The sequence below is a fragment of the Falco cherrug genome, chromosome 8 (assembly GCF_023634085.1).
Source record: "Falco cherrug isolate bFalChe1 chromosome 8, bFalChe1.pri, whole genome shotgun sequence".
NCBI lineage: Eukaryota > Metazoa > Chordata > Aves > Falconiformes > Falconidae > Falco > Falco cherrug.
The window spans coordinates 14,673,631-14,692,834 of record NC_073704.1 but is presented as its reverse complement, the minus strand read 5'-3'; the positions used below and the strand labels follow the sequence as shown (position 1 = coordinate 14,692,834).

At 38.8% G+C, this 19,204-nt stretch overlaps 1 protein-coding gene across 2 annotated transcripts; it reads right to left on the bottom strand.

Moving 5' to 3' along the window:
• Positions 1–1,747: 1,747 nt before the first annotated feature.
• CMKLR2 (chemerin chemokine-like receptor 2) lies at positions 1,748–18,668 on the bottom strand. 2 transcript variants are annotated; one of them, XM_027810561.2, is made up of 3 exons: positions 15,820–16,655; positions 14,645–14,792; positions 1,751–4,398 (listed from the first exon to the last, which is right to left on the bottom strand). In XM_027810561.2, exon 3 carries the CDS (start codon positions 4,380–4,382, stop codon positions 3,330–3,332), a length of 1,053 nt encoding a protein of 350 aa, XP_027666362.1. In that variant the 5' UTR covers positions 4,383–4,398; positions 14,645–14,792; positions 15,820–16,655; the 3' UTR covers positions 1,751–3,329. The 2 variants fall into 2 exon arrangements, with proteins under 2 accessions (XP_055574466.1, XP_027666362.1); XM_055718491.1 differs by lacking the exons at positions 14,645–14,792; positions 15,820–16,655 and adding an exon at positions 18,123–18,668 and having other exon boundaries at positions 1,748–4,398.
• Positions 18,669–19,204: the final 536 nt, after the last annotated feature.

Genomic DNA, 19,204 nt, shown 5'->3' with positions numbered 1-19,204 from the left:
AACTAAATTGTTTTCTGAAAACTACCCACAGGAATGATACAAATGCAAAAACTGTCAGTTGTGAATCTTCTAGACAAATTCACATTTCTAGGCCTTCTGTTGGACTGAGGTAAAGAATTTATTGTGACCATGAACAGGAAGCCTTTTATGTGCCACGCTGAGGTCACAGAGATGAAGATGCTCAGTGCAGAAGCCTGACGGCAGTAGCTAAAATAACTCTTTTTGTTCTTTTTTCACAGAGCATCTCTGGTTATCTGGCACAGCAGGTCCTGTTTGTTTAAAGGTCTGCCAACTTCAGCTTATGTAAGAGTTTTATTTTATAATTTGTCTCAAAAAAATCTGCCTGCTAGAGGTTTAAAGCATGATTAAAGAATTGAGAATAAGTATAATTACAGGCTTCGTTCCTACCTTCCTTCCATAAACTTAACTCCTAAAACACTGGCTTTATTCTGTGTGTAATTAGAGCACAGTACCCTTTCTGTGGCAATTCTCTAGCTGTTGCTTCCAATAAATCATGCAGCTTAGGCTTAGGAATTCTGCAATGGTGTTGCTGAAAGCAAAAAATTGGCAAATGTTGCATCAGGAAAAAATGTGTCACAAAAATGTAGTTCTTATTATCCTTGACCATCATGTTTCTGACCTCCCACTCAATGTGCTTCTTACCTTTAAACTCTTTCCTTGACCTTGAGATTAAAGCTCTAAGTGGATAAAATGGCTTGATTTATAGACTGTAACTTTGTTAAAATACAGCAGGATGAGCCATCCATCTGACCTGCCGGACTGGATTTTTGTGTGTGTGTTTTTCATTTATTCTAAGCATGCATGTACAAACTCTTCAGTTGATGGGATTTCTTTTGTCCAGTTTCCCCACTGCCCCCCCCCAGTGTTAGAAGGAAACTTGCTGCACAGGAACAAGCCAAAAAAACCTAGAGAGCAGTCTTCCCAGTTACAAAATAGATAGGCATGTGGGCAAGAGAATTCCACAGAATCTGTATTTATCTATATTAGGGGCTTTTGTGTAGTATTTGGGTATGTGAAAACTTAGCATCTTAAATGAGATGCTTCTATCCCAAGTGCACCCCATAACAGAAAGATCATCAGAAAGTTCCGTAACTTAGATATGTGACATACAGGAATACTGGGAAAACAGTTTCAACAAAAGTATCAGTTACAAACCAATCCACATAGCAGCCTTCAGACCCTTCCGGAAGCAGGTGAGAGTAAGTAACTAGAACCCATCCATTATGAAATGTGTCAATAGCTATTATTCCTGAATGAGTGGTTGATCATAGAGCTATTACCTGTGAAGTGTTTTGAGATAGATCCCCTTATTCTGGCTTTTTTTCCATTGTGGTAGGTTGAACGAGCATTCCTCGGTCTAAGCAGCGTAGAACTGTTGGTATTGTTTTGGACACTCTTTGGAAACAGAAACTTGGTGTGTTACCCGTTTTCTTTAGGTAACTTCCGTTATTCTTGCAGAAATGATCTGGAGATAATTCTATAACTGATGATGGTGTGAATGAGATGGTTACATTGCAAAATTGTTAATTACTTAATTCCATAGACCAGGGCTGACTTTAGCCTTGTTCAATTCTATTCCGTATCTCTGTTGTCTACTTTAGGGGAGGCTTTCTAGTAATTTATGCAAGACAGCACATGTGTGTTTCTACATTTGAAAATCAATCTCTTTATATAGCATTATGTGTGCTCGTATAGCTGACATGCAAGAAGAAAGCTGGCATAAACCTTAATTCCTGTAGTTGACTGGGTCAGGGCTTGCTTTCATCTTCCAAAATCTTTGGGAAGGAGCTGTTCTAAGAACAGATACTCACTGCATATTGCTGCTGAGAAAAGCAAATTAACACTCTCTTTGGAATAAACAACAAAACTTTATTACTTGGAGTACAGCCAGGAAAGTAGTACTAATACATCATTCTTAGAAAGATGTCAGGGAACATGTGAAGAAAAATGGCAAAATGTTTGATTTAGGCACATTCAGCATACTATGATGAGTCACTATGTACCAGGCTGCAAATGACTCAAAGGAAGGGTGCCGCTTACCGGCTTTCCATCCCAAAGTGAAATACATTGAAATTCCACTGATCCTGCCTGACTCTCCCAAACTCTGAACCACAGTCACGCTGTTTGTATTTGCACAGCTACCAATAGTGGATGTGCTCATGCATGCACGTTATATATATACTTTATACAAAAACAAATATATTTACATATAAGACTTCAATTACGAATAAATGCTACTTCAGTGTGTTGGCAGACAATAGACCACTAGGTAGATTATCTGAAAGGCACATTTATGCTATACACCTAGGCCAAAAACAAGGGAAAAAATAAAGTCTTGGGTAAATTGGAACTATGCTTTTAGTTTTAATCCCGCATTCAACTTTTTAATTAAGTAGTATTGCATCAGAAACTGGTTCACTCCACCTAGCGTATATGTTTGTATTGGCACATGTGTGATTCTTCAGCAAGCAACAAGTTGGAACAGAATACAGCATAACTAGGACTACTTCATCTTTCTTATGGGAGTGGACAGCGTTTCCTGGATGTACTGGCTTGCTTCTCATTTGGCAAAGTCATCCAAATTTGGCTACAGATTTGTAAGAGAATATTGTTGAATTCACTTTGCCCATTTTTTGAAGATTGGCATTAAGGCAAACAAAACGTTATATCATTTCTTTACCTTTGACAGAACAGTAAACAACTACCAATAGTTGTAAACCTCTTTGAGCTTGAAAGTTGAAACACAGAAGAAGAACAAGTGTGGCACAGGGCCTTCTGTAAGAAACATTTTCACTAATTATTTGCACATTTCAAATAAGCCTAATGCCTATATGAAATACCTGCTCATAGTATTTTGCACCCAATTGGTGCTAAAAGCACAAGAATAAATGACCAGAAAACACAGGATCTCCCATCTTAGTTTTGAGTGTAAGATAAAGAGCACTGGGAGAAAACAGATTTTATTTCCATGCTTTTCTGACAAGGGAAGGCAGTGAGTCAGCATATTTTCTGTTTTGGGACCACAACAAAACAACAGGATTACAACAATATTCCTGACCAGAAACCCAGTTAGAGCAATTCCACTTTTGCTGACAGCTTTCAGTTTGGGCTGTGTGTGCGTTGCAAGCACACCACACCCGGATGATGTGTCCTTTTAAAACCTTTCAAGGAAAGCAGCAAGTGCAACGAAGCTAGCTGTTGACATAAAACTGTATATGCAAAGATGCACATCTGACTGGCAGAGGCGAAGTCAAGAACACCTTCAAACCTCCTGTCAGCTCTTTGGTGAAGGATGGTGACAAGAGCAGTCACTGAGCGGTTTCACAATAGTGCATGGGCGCATGGGTGTTGTCGGAGCTCCACAACTGCTCGCTGACAGTCCCTGAGCGGCTCACCTCCCACAGTGCCAGTTTTAGCACCTCAGAGACTGTTGTCTTGACCTGGGCCTGGAACCTTTTGCTTATCAGAACATAGAGGATTGGATTCAGGCAACTGTTGATAAAACCAAGGCCAGTGGAGAGGGGAATGCCATCCTGCAGTAAGCCATGCAAGTTTTCATCATGGTGAGCAGAGAGCTCCACAATGCTGAATATGTGATACGGTGTCCAGCACACAAAAAAAGCTACAACTACAGCAATGATGGTCCAGAAAAGCCTGCTGGAAGTCAATACAGTTCTTCTTTTCACTTTGACAATCAGCAACGAGTAGCAAATGACCATAGTCACTAGAGGAAAGAGGTAACCGAACGCAAGCCTCACCCAAATGAGAATGTGATGGGTCAGCACTATAAGTTCTCTGTCATGTACATGGAAATTGTTGTAGCAAATGGTGACATTGTTGAGAACTGTAGCTGTGTCTCTAAAGTATAAGGCAGGGCCACCAATAATTGCAGCTGACATCCAAATGATCCCACTAAGAATGAGGGTGTTCCTTACAGTCCGATACTTGTAGGAGAAGACTGGGTGGACTAGGCGGATGTAGCGGTCAAGGCTGATGAATGTCAGGAAGAAAACGCTGGCAAACATATTAAGTAGTGCAATGAACGAGTTCATTTTACACAGCCACTTCCCAAAAGGCCAGTGGAAGCCCATTGCCACATACGTAATATAGAGGGGCAGGAAGAGAACAAAAATGAAATCTGCAATGGCCAGATTGAGGAACCAGAGTGTGGAAACAGATTTATCCCACTTAAAGCCCATAAACCAGATGACTATGGCATTACCTGGCACTCCCAGCAGAAATGCCACACTGTAAAAGGAAAGGGAAATCATATGGGCAATGCTGAGGGAGGACTGGGGTGATTCATCTTCCTCAGACAAGTCGTAGAAGTAAGAGTAGTTCTCAAAATCTTCAAATGTCATGTTGCACCGTTGCTTTCTAGGGAAGAAAAGAAATGGAACAGTCAAAGGAGAAATGTTTTACTGTGCTGCAAATAGTAACCTGCAATTCCTTTAAGTTCTTGGTCATAAAAAAACCAAACACTGACTTAGGTCCACATATGTATCACTTTTTAGCCATCACTTCAGCTAGCACAAAGCTTGTGGTGTCTTTTAGTCACAGGCATTTCAAGAAATGCCTTGATCTTCAGGAACTGTCTTCCTTGCATTTATTTCTTAACAGAGAGCACTGAGCACAGTGTCACTGGTAAATTTCTGGAAGTCCAGATGCAAAGTTCTACTGCAGTGTGATTTTTCTATTCTTTTCTAATCGGGTTTCATATTTTACTACTCTGTTCCTGTTTTAAGCAAGTTTTATGAATTATATTTGTCAGAAATCAGAGAAGTGCCAGGAGCCATTTTTTATAAAATTACCACACACACACCTCAAATTACGGTTAACAAAATCATAGACAGTGGTGAAAGTGAACTGAAAGTTTGTGTGTTTATTCCTCTCTATCATGTATCTGTCTTTGACTCAAGGGACAATGATTTTTTCAGACACATTCAATGTATTAGATTTCCTTAATGCAGCAAAGGACGAGAAGGAAACGGAACATATTTCAGGGACAATACATACAATTGTGGCATTCTTCCACTAGTGAGCTGAGAAGGAGGTAATAGATGACAGAAAACAAAGCTTGCCAGGAGAATAAGACAGACTGTAAGAGTTATAGATGAAAACATATGCGTCTTCCCTTTTTCAAGACAGAACAAGTCTCGGTTTTCTTCTGTTGCAAAAGCTTCTGGAACTTACAAGTACAATATGATTTTTCACATAGGAAATGCCTTATAAAACGCCTAAGGGAAGAGTGGTGGGGGTGGTATGTTCAGGCAGACTATAAACCAAAAGGCAAATCCAGAAAAAAAAAGAAATCAATGGGAAAACAGACAGCAGAGGTGTAACAGGAAAATGCACTCAGTCCATTCCACAGTACAGACAAAGCTGCAGCACAGCACATACTTTTGTCAGACTGTGGCAGTATGTGCTATGGTCAAAACAAATATTCTGATAAATTCTGTTATTGTTTAAAGCTATGTAGTCTGGCTGGACTCAGCTGCACCAAAAAACTGTCCCTGAGAGCAGGATACTACCAGGTCATTAGCTGTGCTCAACAGTACACTGCTGAGCACTAGTACCATTCAGAAACCAAAAATCACCCGCACTGTTGGAACTCAGCCCTGCATTCCTGTAATTCCATTAATTTTAGCGTGCTAAAGACAACAGGAGGGGCGTCTCCAGAGCACACTGCCTGCAGAACCACATCTGCAAGCTTGTATTCATGTACATACCTTTCCTCCAAAAAGTAGTTCACTTATTTTGAAAGGATTACTGACACAAGTGAAGCTACGCATGTGCACACACATTAGCAGGGTTAGATTTCTCATTTGCAGATGGATAGGCCAGGGTGGAAAAAAAAAGTTGTGTAATTTTACATCTCTTGATAAAAAAGAAAAAGTAATGAGTCAATACAGCCTGTTCTGTCCAGAAGATTTGATAACCTTTGCCCTTTGTTAATTTACGTCAGGCTGAAGGTATGTTATTTGGTTTGCTGTCCTGATAAGATGACATTTATTGGGCTGCATTTATGTAATTATGTGCCCCTTGGGGGTAGATTCTGCATCAAATAGCAGTACCACCCATCTGAGTCATTTTTTCAAATAGCTTAGCAGCTGCTAAGAAATGGTATAAACAAGGAGCAGTACCACTAACATCTGGTATAGTATTACATTTAGACGTTTTCAGAGGAAAATCAGATTAATAATCGAATTTTTAAGTGTTTGTGCCTGTATATAGAACTATACCTTCAAATCAAATTTATGCACTTCAACAACAGAACAAAAATCAAATTTTTCAGTCTCTTGCTGATTAATATCTTGTATTCCAGTCACTAACCAATTTTGCTTTGAAGCTTCTCAAAAGCTAGCACAAACAATACTTGGATTCGAACATTTCCTCCCAAGCCTTTTTTTTTTCCCCAATGGTGCTAAAAAAACCATAATGACAATAACAAACATTTGCCTGATGCCCAACAATGTAATTTTATATTTAGAATTTCAAAGATGATGTATAGCAGGAGAAAGAAAACATACATAAGTGAATACCAAATATTTACCAAGCCTCTTGTAGTTTAAAATTCCTCCATTGAAAGAGCACACCTTTAGAACGTAATTGCTGTTCCAAGCTTGTATTTTCCCTTATCTCTAACTCTTATTCTTCCAATGCAGTAACTCCCCAGCAGTGAGGGCAAAAAGAGCAGGAGGAATTTTGCTTACCACGGTTCCCACTGCACAGATGCTGAAACTAGACTCTACAGCTAGGGCTCAGCGAAGACTGACAATTACATTTGCAAAGCCCAGAAACTTCTACCTATGTATATGTATGACATCCACATATACGAAGCACTTCTATAGCAGGACTCATGGTGTTAAGCCCTGCCCTGAAAAAGGTAAGCAGTAGGGGGATTTTCAGTGGAACCATGCTGGTTTACATCAATGGGACTCAGATTTTTATTTCTTGGATAACTGTTAACCATCATTCAGCAGGCATGTTTCTTTCTGTTCTTGAAGCACACAGTCTCAAATACATGAGTTTGAACTTACTAATAATTGAAAATGCTAATAAATAAAAATGAGAATCAGAATTGTCTTGCAGTTCAAGTCTAGGTCTTGAAAGTGAAGAAATCTAGTTCTATCCCTTATTCTGTCACTGGTTTCCTGTATGATCTTTGACAAATGGCCTAATTTCCAGGCTGGAAAGATTTTCATGAACTTGTCTGCAAACAGAGGCTCAGTAGAGAAAACAAGACTTTTTGCCAGCAGTTTCTGCTTGGCTTTCAGGCCACTTGCTAGAAAAGGTAAAGGAGGTTTGATGATGTTCACTGGCTCGGTCCCTGCTGGTCCAGAGTTGCAAAAAGGAGTCAAAGCAAGGAAAATATTTTTCAATAAACAGGAAAGTGTGGTTTGTGGCCTGCCAATAGGACCTGGGGGGCAGCCACAGATTACAGAACAGTGTTGTATTGCGTGTGGATGAATATAACCATGTTTAGACTTCATCCTGTATTTTTTGTTGTTGTTTTTTTAATAGTAAACAGCCTGCGTAAAGTGTACCCTCAGTTGTTTGCAGTCTGTTCCTGTTTGCTGAGGTCACAAGCAGCTCTGAAAACTAAGCCTCCTTGATTCAGTTACTTAATTATGAATATAGTTGCTTAATTTTAAGTTTCAGAATGTTTGACCAGGATGTTTTATTTCCTGTCCCTTTATGTAGTTAACTACTAAACAACTTCATGGGACTATCACAGGCTGGCACTTGGTGCTAGTAGCCTTTAGATCCTGGGACAGAAAACAGAATTACCAAAAAAAAGAATCATAGAATCATTTAGGTTGGAAAAGACCTTTAAGAACATGAAGTCCAACTGTTAAAATACGGACTGAAATATTTGTAAAATACAAAGCCACAGAACTGCTGGGAAGAGACTTCACCATGTGCTACACGAACTGTCTTTCTCTGAATTTCACCCAGAAATTACAGAACTGGATCTCAATTGACGTATTCATAGTTTTTTACTACATAGTACCTAGAGTTCATGTTCTCTGCCACCATTCCAGTATTTCATAAAGTTGAGCCATAATGACAACTGGGACAAATGATTGAATCTGCTTAAAATAGCACAGCTTTTGTCACACTAAGAATGGCCTTACGGTTACGACTTTGGACCAGTCGTTTGGACTCTATTCATAGCTATGCCACATGCATCCTGTTTGACCAGGGGAAGTCGTTTGACCTCTCCACACCTCAGCCCTGAGGTCAGTGGAATGGCTTTGGAATTAAATTACACTGGGGTTTCAGTCTAAAGGAGGAGAAAACAAACAAAAGAGTTGCAATTTCCACTCACTTCACTTGATGTAAAGTCTTCCCATGGGTCCAAAGTTCTCTGGGCACCACACAAATTGGGATCCAACTTAACGACACTGGTAGTTTATGCCACATGTTTGGGCTACAGCCCACACAACCTCTCTCACATTTGGTCCTCATTACTTCTGAAATTTACAGAGAGGTCCAAGGGAAAAGCTTATTCATTGTCTATGTCAGTTAAAAGTTAACACAAATATTTGAGTTGTAGTCCCAAAATCTATTTGTTTGGTGTGATAACCAGGGCTTAGAGACTCTAGCCAGCTAAACTGATTTCAGAGGTCACAACAGTGGGTCCTAACTTAATAGGAAAATTATGGATTGCAGAGTTGGCCATCTCAACTATTAACTTCATAGAAGAAATATATTACACAAATCTGCCTTTTAATATCTTGATGAATAATTCTGAGCATATCATATTCTATGTGTATGATCTATGGCTAAAGGAAAGCTTATGTGATTGATTCACTTCAACTTTTGTTGTGATTTGCGAGTCAAATGTTGGAGAACAACTAGTTTCTCAAAAGGTCAGCTAAAGCCTGCTTGTCATGCTGTGTCTCACCAAGTTTGTCTGGATATTTACTTCATTTGAGAGCCCTCAAAAAATTACTTGGAACTTTTGAGGTGCTAAATTTGAATTTATCTACCTTCAAAAGCATAAACATGAATTTCATCCAGCAGTGTTTATCTGTAAAGTTCAAAACACAGAAGTCTGAGCAAGTTTGTTAGAGGTGTATACATATTTCTGGCAAGTGTTTTAAAAGACATAAGAAAAGATCCTAAAACTCACAAGAAATACCGGTGAGATTACAAACTGTCGTGCACTTACATTCCTCCCTCAAAAGAGCAAAGCCAAGATGACCACTTGCCTCCACACAGAAATATTCCTATGGCAGGAAGTGCCTGATACACACATACTTCAAAATTAAATCATAGCTCTGCAATAATTTAAGCCTAAAGCTGGCCCAGCAGACAAAGCTACTAGGAAATGAGCATTTTAAGCTAGTATGCACAAAAGCAGAATCAAGGGTTATGTGTTTTCTCTTTCACAGACACATACACAAGCACCAATCTCTTGGCTAGTGTTTTAATGGTCCTTAGACATACGGTAACAAAATGACTTTGTAAGCAGTCTTGAATTCAAGAACTAAAACAGGTCATAATAGATATGATATGTGACTGGAGACCTTTTCAAGCCACAATATAGATGCGTTTTTTCTGGCAGACAAGTCAAGAAAGCAAATAACCATAATTCTCCATTACATCTTTCAGTGAAGAGGCGTTGGAAATGCATACACAGTGTACCAGCTAGACATCTTCTAAAATTTATGCCAAAAACAACTTTCTCTGAGCAAGGCCAAACATGACCCTGTTAGTCATAACACACCGCTTCATCTGTGGTATTGAAGTCATTTGACCAGACAATAGCCTCATAACATTTTAGGCAAAGTGAGTGTTACAGCAGGATTAACAAACCCTTATACAGCAGACTCAGTTAATATTGGTAAAGCAATTATTTCAGACCAGCACTTTTGCTGCCACAGAAACATTAAACAACAAATGGAAAACCCAGCTTTATATCTCAATAATGCTGCTGTAATAGGAAAAGCATCTACAGTAGGTCTGGCCTGAATATAACAAATCATCTAAGATAACGGCTGCAGTTGAGCAGTGTACCATTTCCACAATCGGGTAACTCATAAATGTCTGCAACCAGCAACTGCAAATCATCAAAAGTGATTTATTCTCATGCTCATCCCAAGGACCAAGACTTTCATACCCAAAGACAACAAAGAAACTCAGATGTCCTCAGAATATACACTGTGGTGCGGGGCATTCGGTAACTATACAATTAGTGTCTGCTCCTGCTCTTCCATTAATACTAGCTAAAAGTAGAAATATCTCTTTTAATATTCCTTTTGAATATAAGGAGTTCCATAATCACGTGACCACAAACATATTACATTACAGTCAAGAAAATGACGAGTAATATCTGGGAAACACTTAAAGTGGCCCCATTCTAGGGAAAAAGAAAAAAAATAAAGCTAAACATTCTTACAAGCAGGTAAAAATAGATGTTCGGTAAACAGTGCCAACTGAGATTTAAAATATGGTCTTATATTGCATGTGTCAGCACTGCTAAAGTGTTTACATAATTGGTCATAACACCTCAGTATTCATAACCCTTCGTGCAAGTGGGCTCCAGCGAGAAGTACCATCCGTCTGGTCTACAAATGAGGCGGCTGACAATGACCTACAGGAAATCCCTGATCAAACCAGATGCTAAACCTAGAGTTCCTGCCTGGTGGTTCAGCCATAGTCCTTTCCTCCTTTCTTAAACATAACACTGTCCCCTTCACCTATGATGGGTCAGAAAAACCACAGCTTCACCTCTGGGAGACCTTCCCCTTCCTGAAGAGAGTTTCTCCGCTGTGCTATCATGCCACTGTGCCGCAGGGACTCAGCGGCTACTTGGGCAGCCATTACAGGTTCTGGTCTGTTTTCTGTACGCTGGAGAGAAAAGGAACCTGGATCTCCACCATTTGCTAGTCACATACATTAATCTGTCTCTGCAGGCCCAGAACACACCTCAGAGCTGTTAAGCACACGTCCCAGATGACAAAGCCCAGCAGGTACACCATAGACCATATTGGCTGTGTCCTCAGCGTGTAAGATACACACACTAGTGAAGTATTGTTCCAAGGACTTTTCATGTGTTTTCCTATTCCTCCACAAATGCCCGCAGTATTTTCTGGGCTATAAGCCATCAATCTAACTACATTCCTAGAGTAATGGAGATACCCGATTTATAACCAAAACATTCCAGCTGATAACATACTTTACTTTGTCCTCATAGCTGATATGCTAGGATCACTGTGTACAGTAGATTAAGGGTGCCTACTTCTGTATCAGTGTTACTCTAATATTCCTACTCATACAAAGCAAACTCCTATTTACTTTAAGATCAAGTCTACAATAAGCACAGCCTGTGTCCCTGCAAAATTGAAAAATGTATATTGTTAATACAATTTCAAGAGGGCTGGATATCTATCTCCCTAATATAGTGTTGGAAACACTCCCTAGCACTGATAAGAATAGATGGCGCCTATGATTAAAAGCTTGGAAATACCAGTTTTACAGGCTTCCCACATTAGCTTTCCAAATCACTTCTCACTTGGCTCGACCAGATATGATACAACACCCTCAGTTAAGAGTTTAGGACCTCAACAACACATTATTCAGTTTTCTTAAATGGACAATGGTTCTCAACATTTCTGAAACATCTAATTAAAAGGATGTGGGGCTGCACTCATTAAAATACGATCACTAGAAAGAAGAAATGGGAGTGTAGAAAGTGATATTACATTGACAGTACAGGACTTACTATTCACCACTTTCTCTCTCATCTGGAAGGCTTCAAAAGAGAGTAAAACTCTGTGCCAGGTTCGCACTCACTGAAAGAAGCAAGCATTTTATGTTGGGAGAGTACCCAAAGGCCCTAGCCTTTTGAGATCAAAGCCTCACTGCATCTAGGCACTGTAATAAGCACATAATGAGAGGCAATTTCTGCCTTGTTTATAATTAAACAGCATAAACAGACACAAGAAGAGTATGGAAAGGAACAGAAGTATCTTGCCCAAAGCCAAACAGTAGATTCAAAGGCAGAGATGGAGGCAGAATTCAGATCTTGCCAAAAGAATGAAGAGGCAAGTATCTTTTGTGGATAGAAGGAAAGGGTGCTGGTTTTTCATACTTGTGCCTTGTGATTCTTGAAACACATCCTTTGAGAAGTATCAAAAAGGGACAATAGAACCTGGACTGGGGAAGAGAAGTAGGAGAAGGCTGCAAACCCTTTGCTAGCTAATGTCCTTGGCAAGGAATGGAGACTTCTATCTAGAGTGCTGGCCTTTGCAGAAAACCCTTGCAAACAAACCTGTTTTGTAGCACAGGGTTTTGTTAGTTTCCCTTTGAGCCTACTAATGAAAAAGTACTTTATCTGCAGCAGATCTGTTAGGTTCATCTAAAAAATTGTAATGCAGTAAATGGTGGGCCAGGTATATGAGAGCTGCAACAAGCCAGCAACAAATTCTCTCTGGAAAAGAGCAGCTGTGGGCTGATACAGGGCTTTATGTTCCAGTCTCCGGGCCCTCTGGAATGTATTGAAGACACAAAGAGCACAGAATTAGCTGAGCTCCCCTGAAAGTACTACATGCTTCCTTTGAGGATGCATAATTTTTCTCCTTGTCTGAGGAGCCTCAAACACACCGTAAAAGTAGTAGCAAGTGTGGGACAGCTGATCTGCGCATGATGGCATCTTCCTTTCTAAAACCATAGGCCTCCTGGACGCTGCCCACTCTAGTCACAGCAATTCCTTCTTCTGGTAACAGGCCATGAGAAACTGTTCCTCCCACTCAGCTCTCTTTTGCAAAGCCAGCAACAACAGAGCCCTGCACTGTTGTGAAACGGCTAGCTTTAGACTGAATGAACACAAATCAGACCATTATCAGAAATAATGAGTGAAAATTAGCCAGACAACCAGCCACCACAGTGAGAGAGACAGCTGAACTGTTGGCACATTCCATAAGACAAAATGAATAAATAATCAAATGACAAGACCATTCAACAGACTACAGTCCTCTTCAAAACTAGCTGCTTAGTGCTTGGAATAGCAGAGTTATTAATAAAACAATTAATATCTAAGAACAGATCACAAACTTCAAGTGGCTTTTAAGAAACGAGAAGAAAATTCTTTAAGGCAACTGGCTTTATTAGGAAACAGATACAAATTTTCCTCTTACATCAATCTATCAGAAATAAACACAAATCTAACAGCATTTCAGAAGTTGCTCATTAGGTTATCAGCAGAGAGATTCTTAAAATGAAAAGAAATAATTATAATGTATAGTACATATAGATTGCATTATTGTCATTAACAGCTTTTCTCTACACCCACTGGTACAGTAAAAATTTGTACTAAGATCCTGCCTAGGAATACTTTATATAGAGAGTTTCCCTGAATTATGATCCCTTTCTACAAAGGCAATTAGAGAATCCAAACCATAAATTCATTCTACAGAAGTGAAAAATAACTTCCACTATGCCACACTCGAAGAGATTTTAAGTGCAATAAAAGCGGACTCTAATATCACTCACAGCACATCTACAATCTCAAGGATTAAAGTAAATTTGGTAGGACCTCTATCTTGTCTGCCTGGCTAAGTAGCTGATAATGTTTTAAATTTGGCTAGAAGCTGCAGTGACATTAAACAAAAGTAAATTGGGTTATAAAAAACATTTGCATTTCTTAGTTCAGCTGCGGCAAAACAATCATATGATGCTAATGAAAGTAAACTCTCATAAACAAGTTAATGCTGACACCAGTTTCTACAAACCTGGTCTGATAAATTGCTTTACCCTGATGTAGCCTCGCTCGCTTTCTTCTCCCTAGCTTTGAATTAATAAACATTTAAAATTATTCAGTAATACAGCTAGAAATTCAGCTAGAAAGCAAGTGCGTTTTACTTCAGAGATGATCTATACAGCTTCTGTAAATCTATGACAACAAGTCTGGGGTATTGTTTGGCTTCACATTTAGAAAGGCTACAGGTTACAATGACATGGTTATCACTGAGTCTGAATAGGAGGTGGAATCTAGCCCTGTCTTATTGTGTGGTAGTATATAAGGCTTTAAATCATGTCACTTCTTAGCAAACATGCACTTAATGACAGCTAGATCCACATCCTACCTTATTCCACAACGGTTAGGGAAAACACACAACCTACCAGCTCAGATCATAGAAGCCTTTTTTAATTCTGCATGACTACTACTTCAGAAATATTTTGCTAATCTGCTACTTAAAATTATTTCCAGTTTCTGTTCTAGAATCTGTTCAGATCAGAACTGATGTACTTATTTCTAATGATACTGGGACTTGCTATAGCTATAGGAGACATACTATCCCTAAGCAAATAAAAAAAATCAAAACCAACACGCAAGACGGGGGACGGATTTAAGTCAAGGTCACGGACATAATAGAAGACTCCTTGAAGTACGTATAAACACATTCGAAAGTCATTACAAATTACATTCACACGTACTTTCATATCTTTTCTTGCTGCAGGGAGTGTTCAAAATAATCTTTGAAATGAGTAAGTATCACATTCTTTCTTCCAAGAAGCTCTTCTAGCCAGTATATGCTACACTTAGCTGCAGAAACACGTTATTCAGGAGAGAGGGAGAGAAAGGTTTAAAGTAACAGAGAGATTGACTTACCTTGTTTAGTTCTTTGGAACGAAACACACTGTAAGTCAGGGTTGTGAGCTCTGTGGCAGAAGGAAGAATGAAGTGATCTGCAGAGTTCAGAGTGACTTCAGTGTGATTCCAGCTGCTTCACTTGGCTACTGCCTGCCTTCTAATAAAGCTGCAGAATGATATAACGCCGTGTTTGTTTTCAGCTGAGGAAGTTGTTTCCAACTTCCCTTGGTTTTCTAGACCCAGTTCTGAAATATTGCTTTTCTGTATAATCCCAGTATTTCACCAAAAATAAATGTTAGACATGTGAATGAATCATTTTGGTCAGTGTCCAAGCAAGCAACAGATGTGGTGGCTGGTGAATGGAAAGAGACCTTACAGTTGTAGGCTGCTTTTTGTTACGCAGAGAAGAGGTTGAACAGTATTTCTTTGTAAGCTTTCTGGTTTATAGAAAGTAATGTTGAATGAGCAGAAAGATGCTTAAAAGTCACACTGAAAGCATCATTCTGTAACCGTACTGTGAGATACATTCATTTTGTATTTATGATTAGTAGATTAATCTCCTTTTGTGTGTAAGAGTGAAGTGAGCTCCTCAAAGCATCACTAATTAGTGCCCCTGTCTGTCTGTCAGTCAGTGCAACTGGTCAGAAATTTGAACTGGGTTTTAGGAGACTTGGCTTCATTCCAAGTTGTGTAAAGAGTCTGTGGAGGTTTTGTAGGCAAGCCTTATGATCTCCATGTTGCTTAGTTTCTCAGTCAGTAAAACAGGAATATTATTTCACCAGTATCTACATACCATAATTTCACCAGACTCTGATGGTACTGCACTCATCATACCATTTTAAATCAGATGAGTATCTGTCAGTCTGCTCTTACCAAAAATGATATCTTCTAGTGGAAGCAATAATCTAACAATGGTACTCCTCTGCCATTAAAGCAAAACATGTAAAATGTTCAACAGTGGTTGAGTCTAGCCAGTTCCAAATGTCCCAGATATCAACTCTGTTGATTAGTGAAAATTAGAAAGAAAACACACAACCAACCAAACCAACCAAAAAAAAAAATAATAACCAATCAAACAAAACAAACAAACAGACAAAAAAACCCAAACACCACAGAAAGAGGGAAGTGCTTAGTGAGAAGCAGCAAAACTGAAATTTCAGCATCTGGTTAGCAAGGCTATCAGTTTTAAGCACCTCTCTTATGGTCCACGGATCTCTTAACAGGATTCTCTTAACACAGATTCTCTTAACAGGAAGTAAAAATTCCTTCCAGCAAAATTAGCCTGCTTCGCCTTTCCTCCATGACAGCTCTTCCTGTTCTGCCAATACCACTGTATGTGAGGGCAAAAAGTTGTGAATGAAAGGAGAATGGAGATTATGCTACAGTGGGACACAGAATTCCTGGACCATGAGGAAAGGACAGGGGGCATGTCTCCCCTCAATGTATGTTACAGGAGACGAATGGGGCTGCCTGAGGAAAGAGCACGGAAAGACTCAAGGACCTCCTGATTTGGCACTTCACTTCTTGCATTTCAAAGGTTTCTTGTTTTCTCTAGGTAACTGATAGGTGAACTTTTACTGATAAAAGCTCTTTTAATAGTAGTTCTCTTCCTCTGTAAATATTGGGATAGGGTAAATATAGGTACCGTTTAACCGCAGATCTGCCAAGTTTTTTTGCTTGTAATGGCACACTGTCTGTAGGTACTTTGCCAAATCCAGTTATTGTAAGGCAGTTAATTCAAGGGCTTGCTCAGTACTATTTCAGTAGGACAAAAGAAGAAATTACTGGGTAGATAACTCTCATACATGGTCCACAGTAAAAGAAAAAAAAAGCTCAGCAGAGTCACACATTTACCAAATGCGCTTTTTCTTCTCCATGAAGGCAGCATTCTGGAGAATGCAATGGACTCTAGCAGGTTTGGGATAGTGAGGAATTGTCCTTAAGGGGCTGCTTCCTTCACCATAAACTAAAGCAGGTTTGGGACTACTCCAACACATACGGGGGATGATAGTTCAGCTCCTTCGTCCTTCAGAACCAAGGGAGGATTAAATGTCACATAGCAATTTTCCCCACCCTTCCCACCAGATCCCACCAGAGATACAAAATCACAACGGCTAAGGATGCGGAAGATATTTTGTGGAGACAAGTTTTCACAGAATATGCATTTCTCCCCCCCCCCCCCCCCCCCCCCCCCGCCCCAAGAACAGCAGATTACTGCATTAAAAAAAATGTTTCTACTAGTCTGCCCTACCTACATTTGCTCCTTTTCAAATGAAAGGGGCTTTTGCTCTGATAAGCAATTATGCAATTTGCACAGTTACATAAATATCTCAGAGGAAAAAAAATAAAACATAGTTTTACAGACAAAACTGCATTAAATCTGAAAAAATTTAGTTCTGCTTGTTTTCTACTTAGAGCTAGATACAGCATTTTATTCTTCTGCACATTTGATGAACCACAGTGGGAATCTTAAGTTGCTGAAGAATATATGATTGGGCCCTAAACCTTTCCTTGTTTTAGTTCCTTCTATGCTCAGACACAGTAAAACTGGAATGGTGAGTCCCAAATTACATGGCTTTTTATTATACACTTTCATGCAACCCATTAACAATTGACATAATTTTAGGAGTGTGAGCTTTTCAGACAATGTTGTGAAAGTTATATGCTTGGAAGAAAGAAAAAAAAAAGTGCCTTGTATGCTTTCATGTCTTCTCCCTTTTCTACTTGGAAGTTGTATTTTATTTTGCCATGTCATTTGTGCTTTTTCAACAGGGTAAGTTAATGAAGTTTTGGAGTTTTAACTCTACATTAAGTATGACAATATACCAGAGCTATACTGAAGAGGGATATGTATACACGAACATACAGCACATATGGAACTTGCAGAACAGAGAAATACTACTTTATACCTGATAGAAAAAGAATAAAGGAGAGCATTTTCACACAAATAATAGATATTGGGTTGCCCAGCACCGAATAAACTAGGTCTATTGAAAAGGAAATTACTTTTAAAAACACTTTGGATTCTTCAGGGGTTTTTTAACCCTATAAACCTTATAAACCTTTTAAACCTAAGCTTATAAACAAAACAAATAACCCTATTAACCCTATAAACCTTATAAACAAAACAAAGGCAAAGGATGCATAAGAAAGAAAAGATACAAGTGCAAAACCTTCAGAAATACTCTACCTTTATTAACCACAGCACAAATTACAAAGCAATAAACAAAAACAAAGTAGCTTTAATTTACCTGGATTATCAACAATTGTCTGATAGTTCTGATAATTATTTCCCACTGCTAGGGCCACTGGATTTTATCAAGCTGCCTATTAGTATGTGCAGATAATCTCAGCAGTAATAAATACCCCAGACTAAATTCACCATGCACTAATTAAGTTGTAGTAACCATGAATTTGCAAATTATGTCAAGCAAAATATATTTACTTTTTCTCAGTTTTAATTTCAGATGACAAACACAAGAAAGAAATTACTTACCTTTTGAGCATTCAGCTGTTTACAGTTCAGTTCTTAAAAAAAGATAAATATTCTTCACTGTTCCTTTGTCCTCACTGTTTGAATTAACACCTCATCGACTGAAATCCACTCTGGAAAGACAGGGTTTAACTACCTGACAATCAGGAAAAGAGTAATTTCCTCCCTTCCTGTGAAACTAATGACTATTCATGCCTATCCTTCTGGTAAAGCTGTAGTGTTTACTTGTGGCTTAACTGCCCACCATATACCATAGTCAGCAACTATGACAAAATTCTCCAGCGACACATTTAAACCCAACCACCTGATGAAGGGGGAGGCTTGGCTCCTTTAGGCAGGTCCACATCCTCTTTCTATGCTGATATTAGAAATCTGAAGATTTTCATGTATAATGTGTTGAAGAAATCCAGTAATTCTGCAGAAGGCAAAATCCTTCATCTAACTATTACTTTAGTCAGGTCAAAACACATAAGCATATAAACGAATTACTATATGTGTATGTATAAATATAAGTATATACCTACAAGTTTGAGCAGGATCCTTAAAAGCAGCACTTCACGTAACTCCTGTAAACAAAGTCAGCAGGGTGTTACTTCCTATGAAATCATGAATATTGGAGAATAATTTACAAGGAAAGAAAAAATATATGTGTTTATTATGAAGAAAGATACTTGCAAAAAATACTCTTAGAAACAGCCTTTTTTTTCCATAGATTGTGCTTTTATACTTGTATTTTTTCTCATTTTCCACAAATAAGTAGGAATAATTTTCTACATAACTTTCAGACCACAGCTATTCAAATTTTGTATTCACATGGCAATAAAATAAGAGGATTATACGTGCCACGCAGATAACACATGAAATCCATGGAATTTTCAGGGGATGTCTTTAACAATGAATCTTCTGATATGTTATTGAGTGCTAAAGACTACAGTCGTTGAATAGCTAAACAGCCAGCTTGACAACAATATTTTTCCATTTTAGCCAAAGTGCTGTCTCCTCCCATACAAAGGAATGTCAGTGTTTGGAAAAATAATTTTAGTGAGAACTACAGAGATTACAGAAACAAAAATAAGGCTACGCAG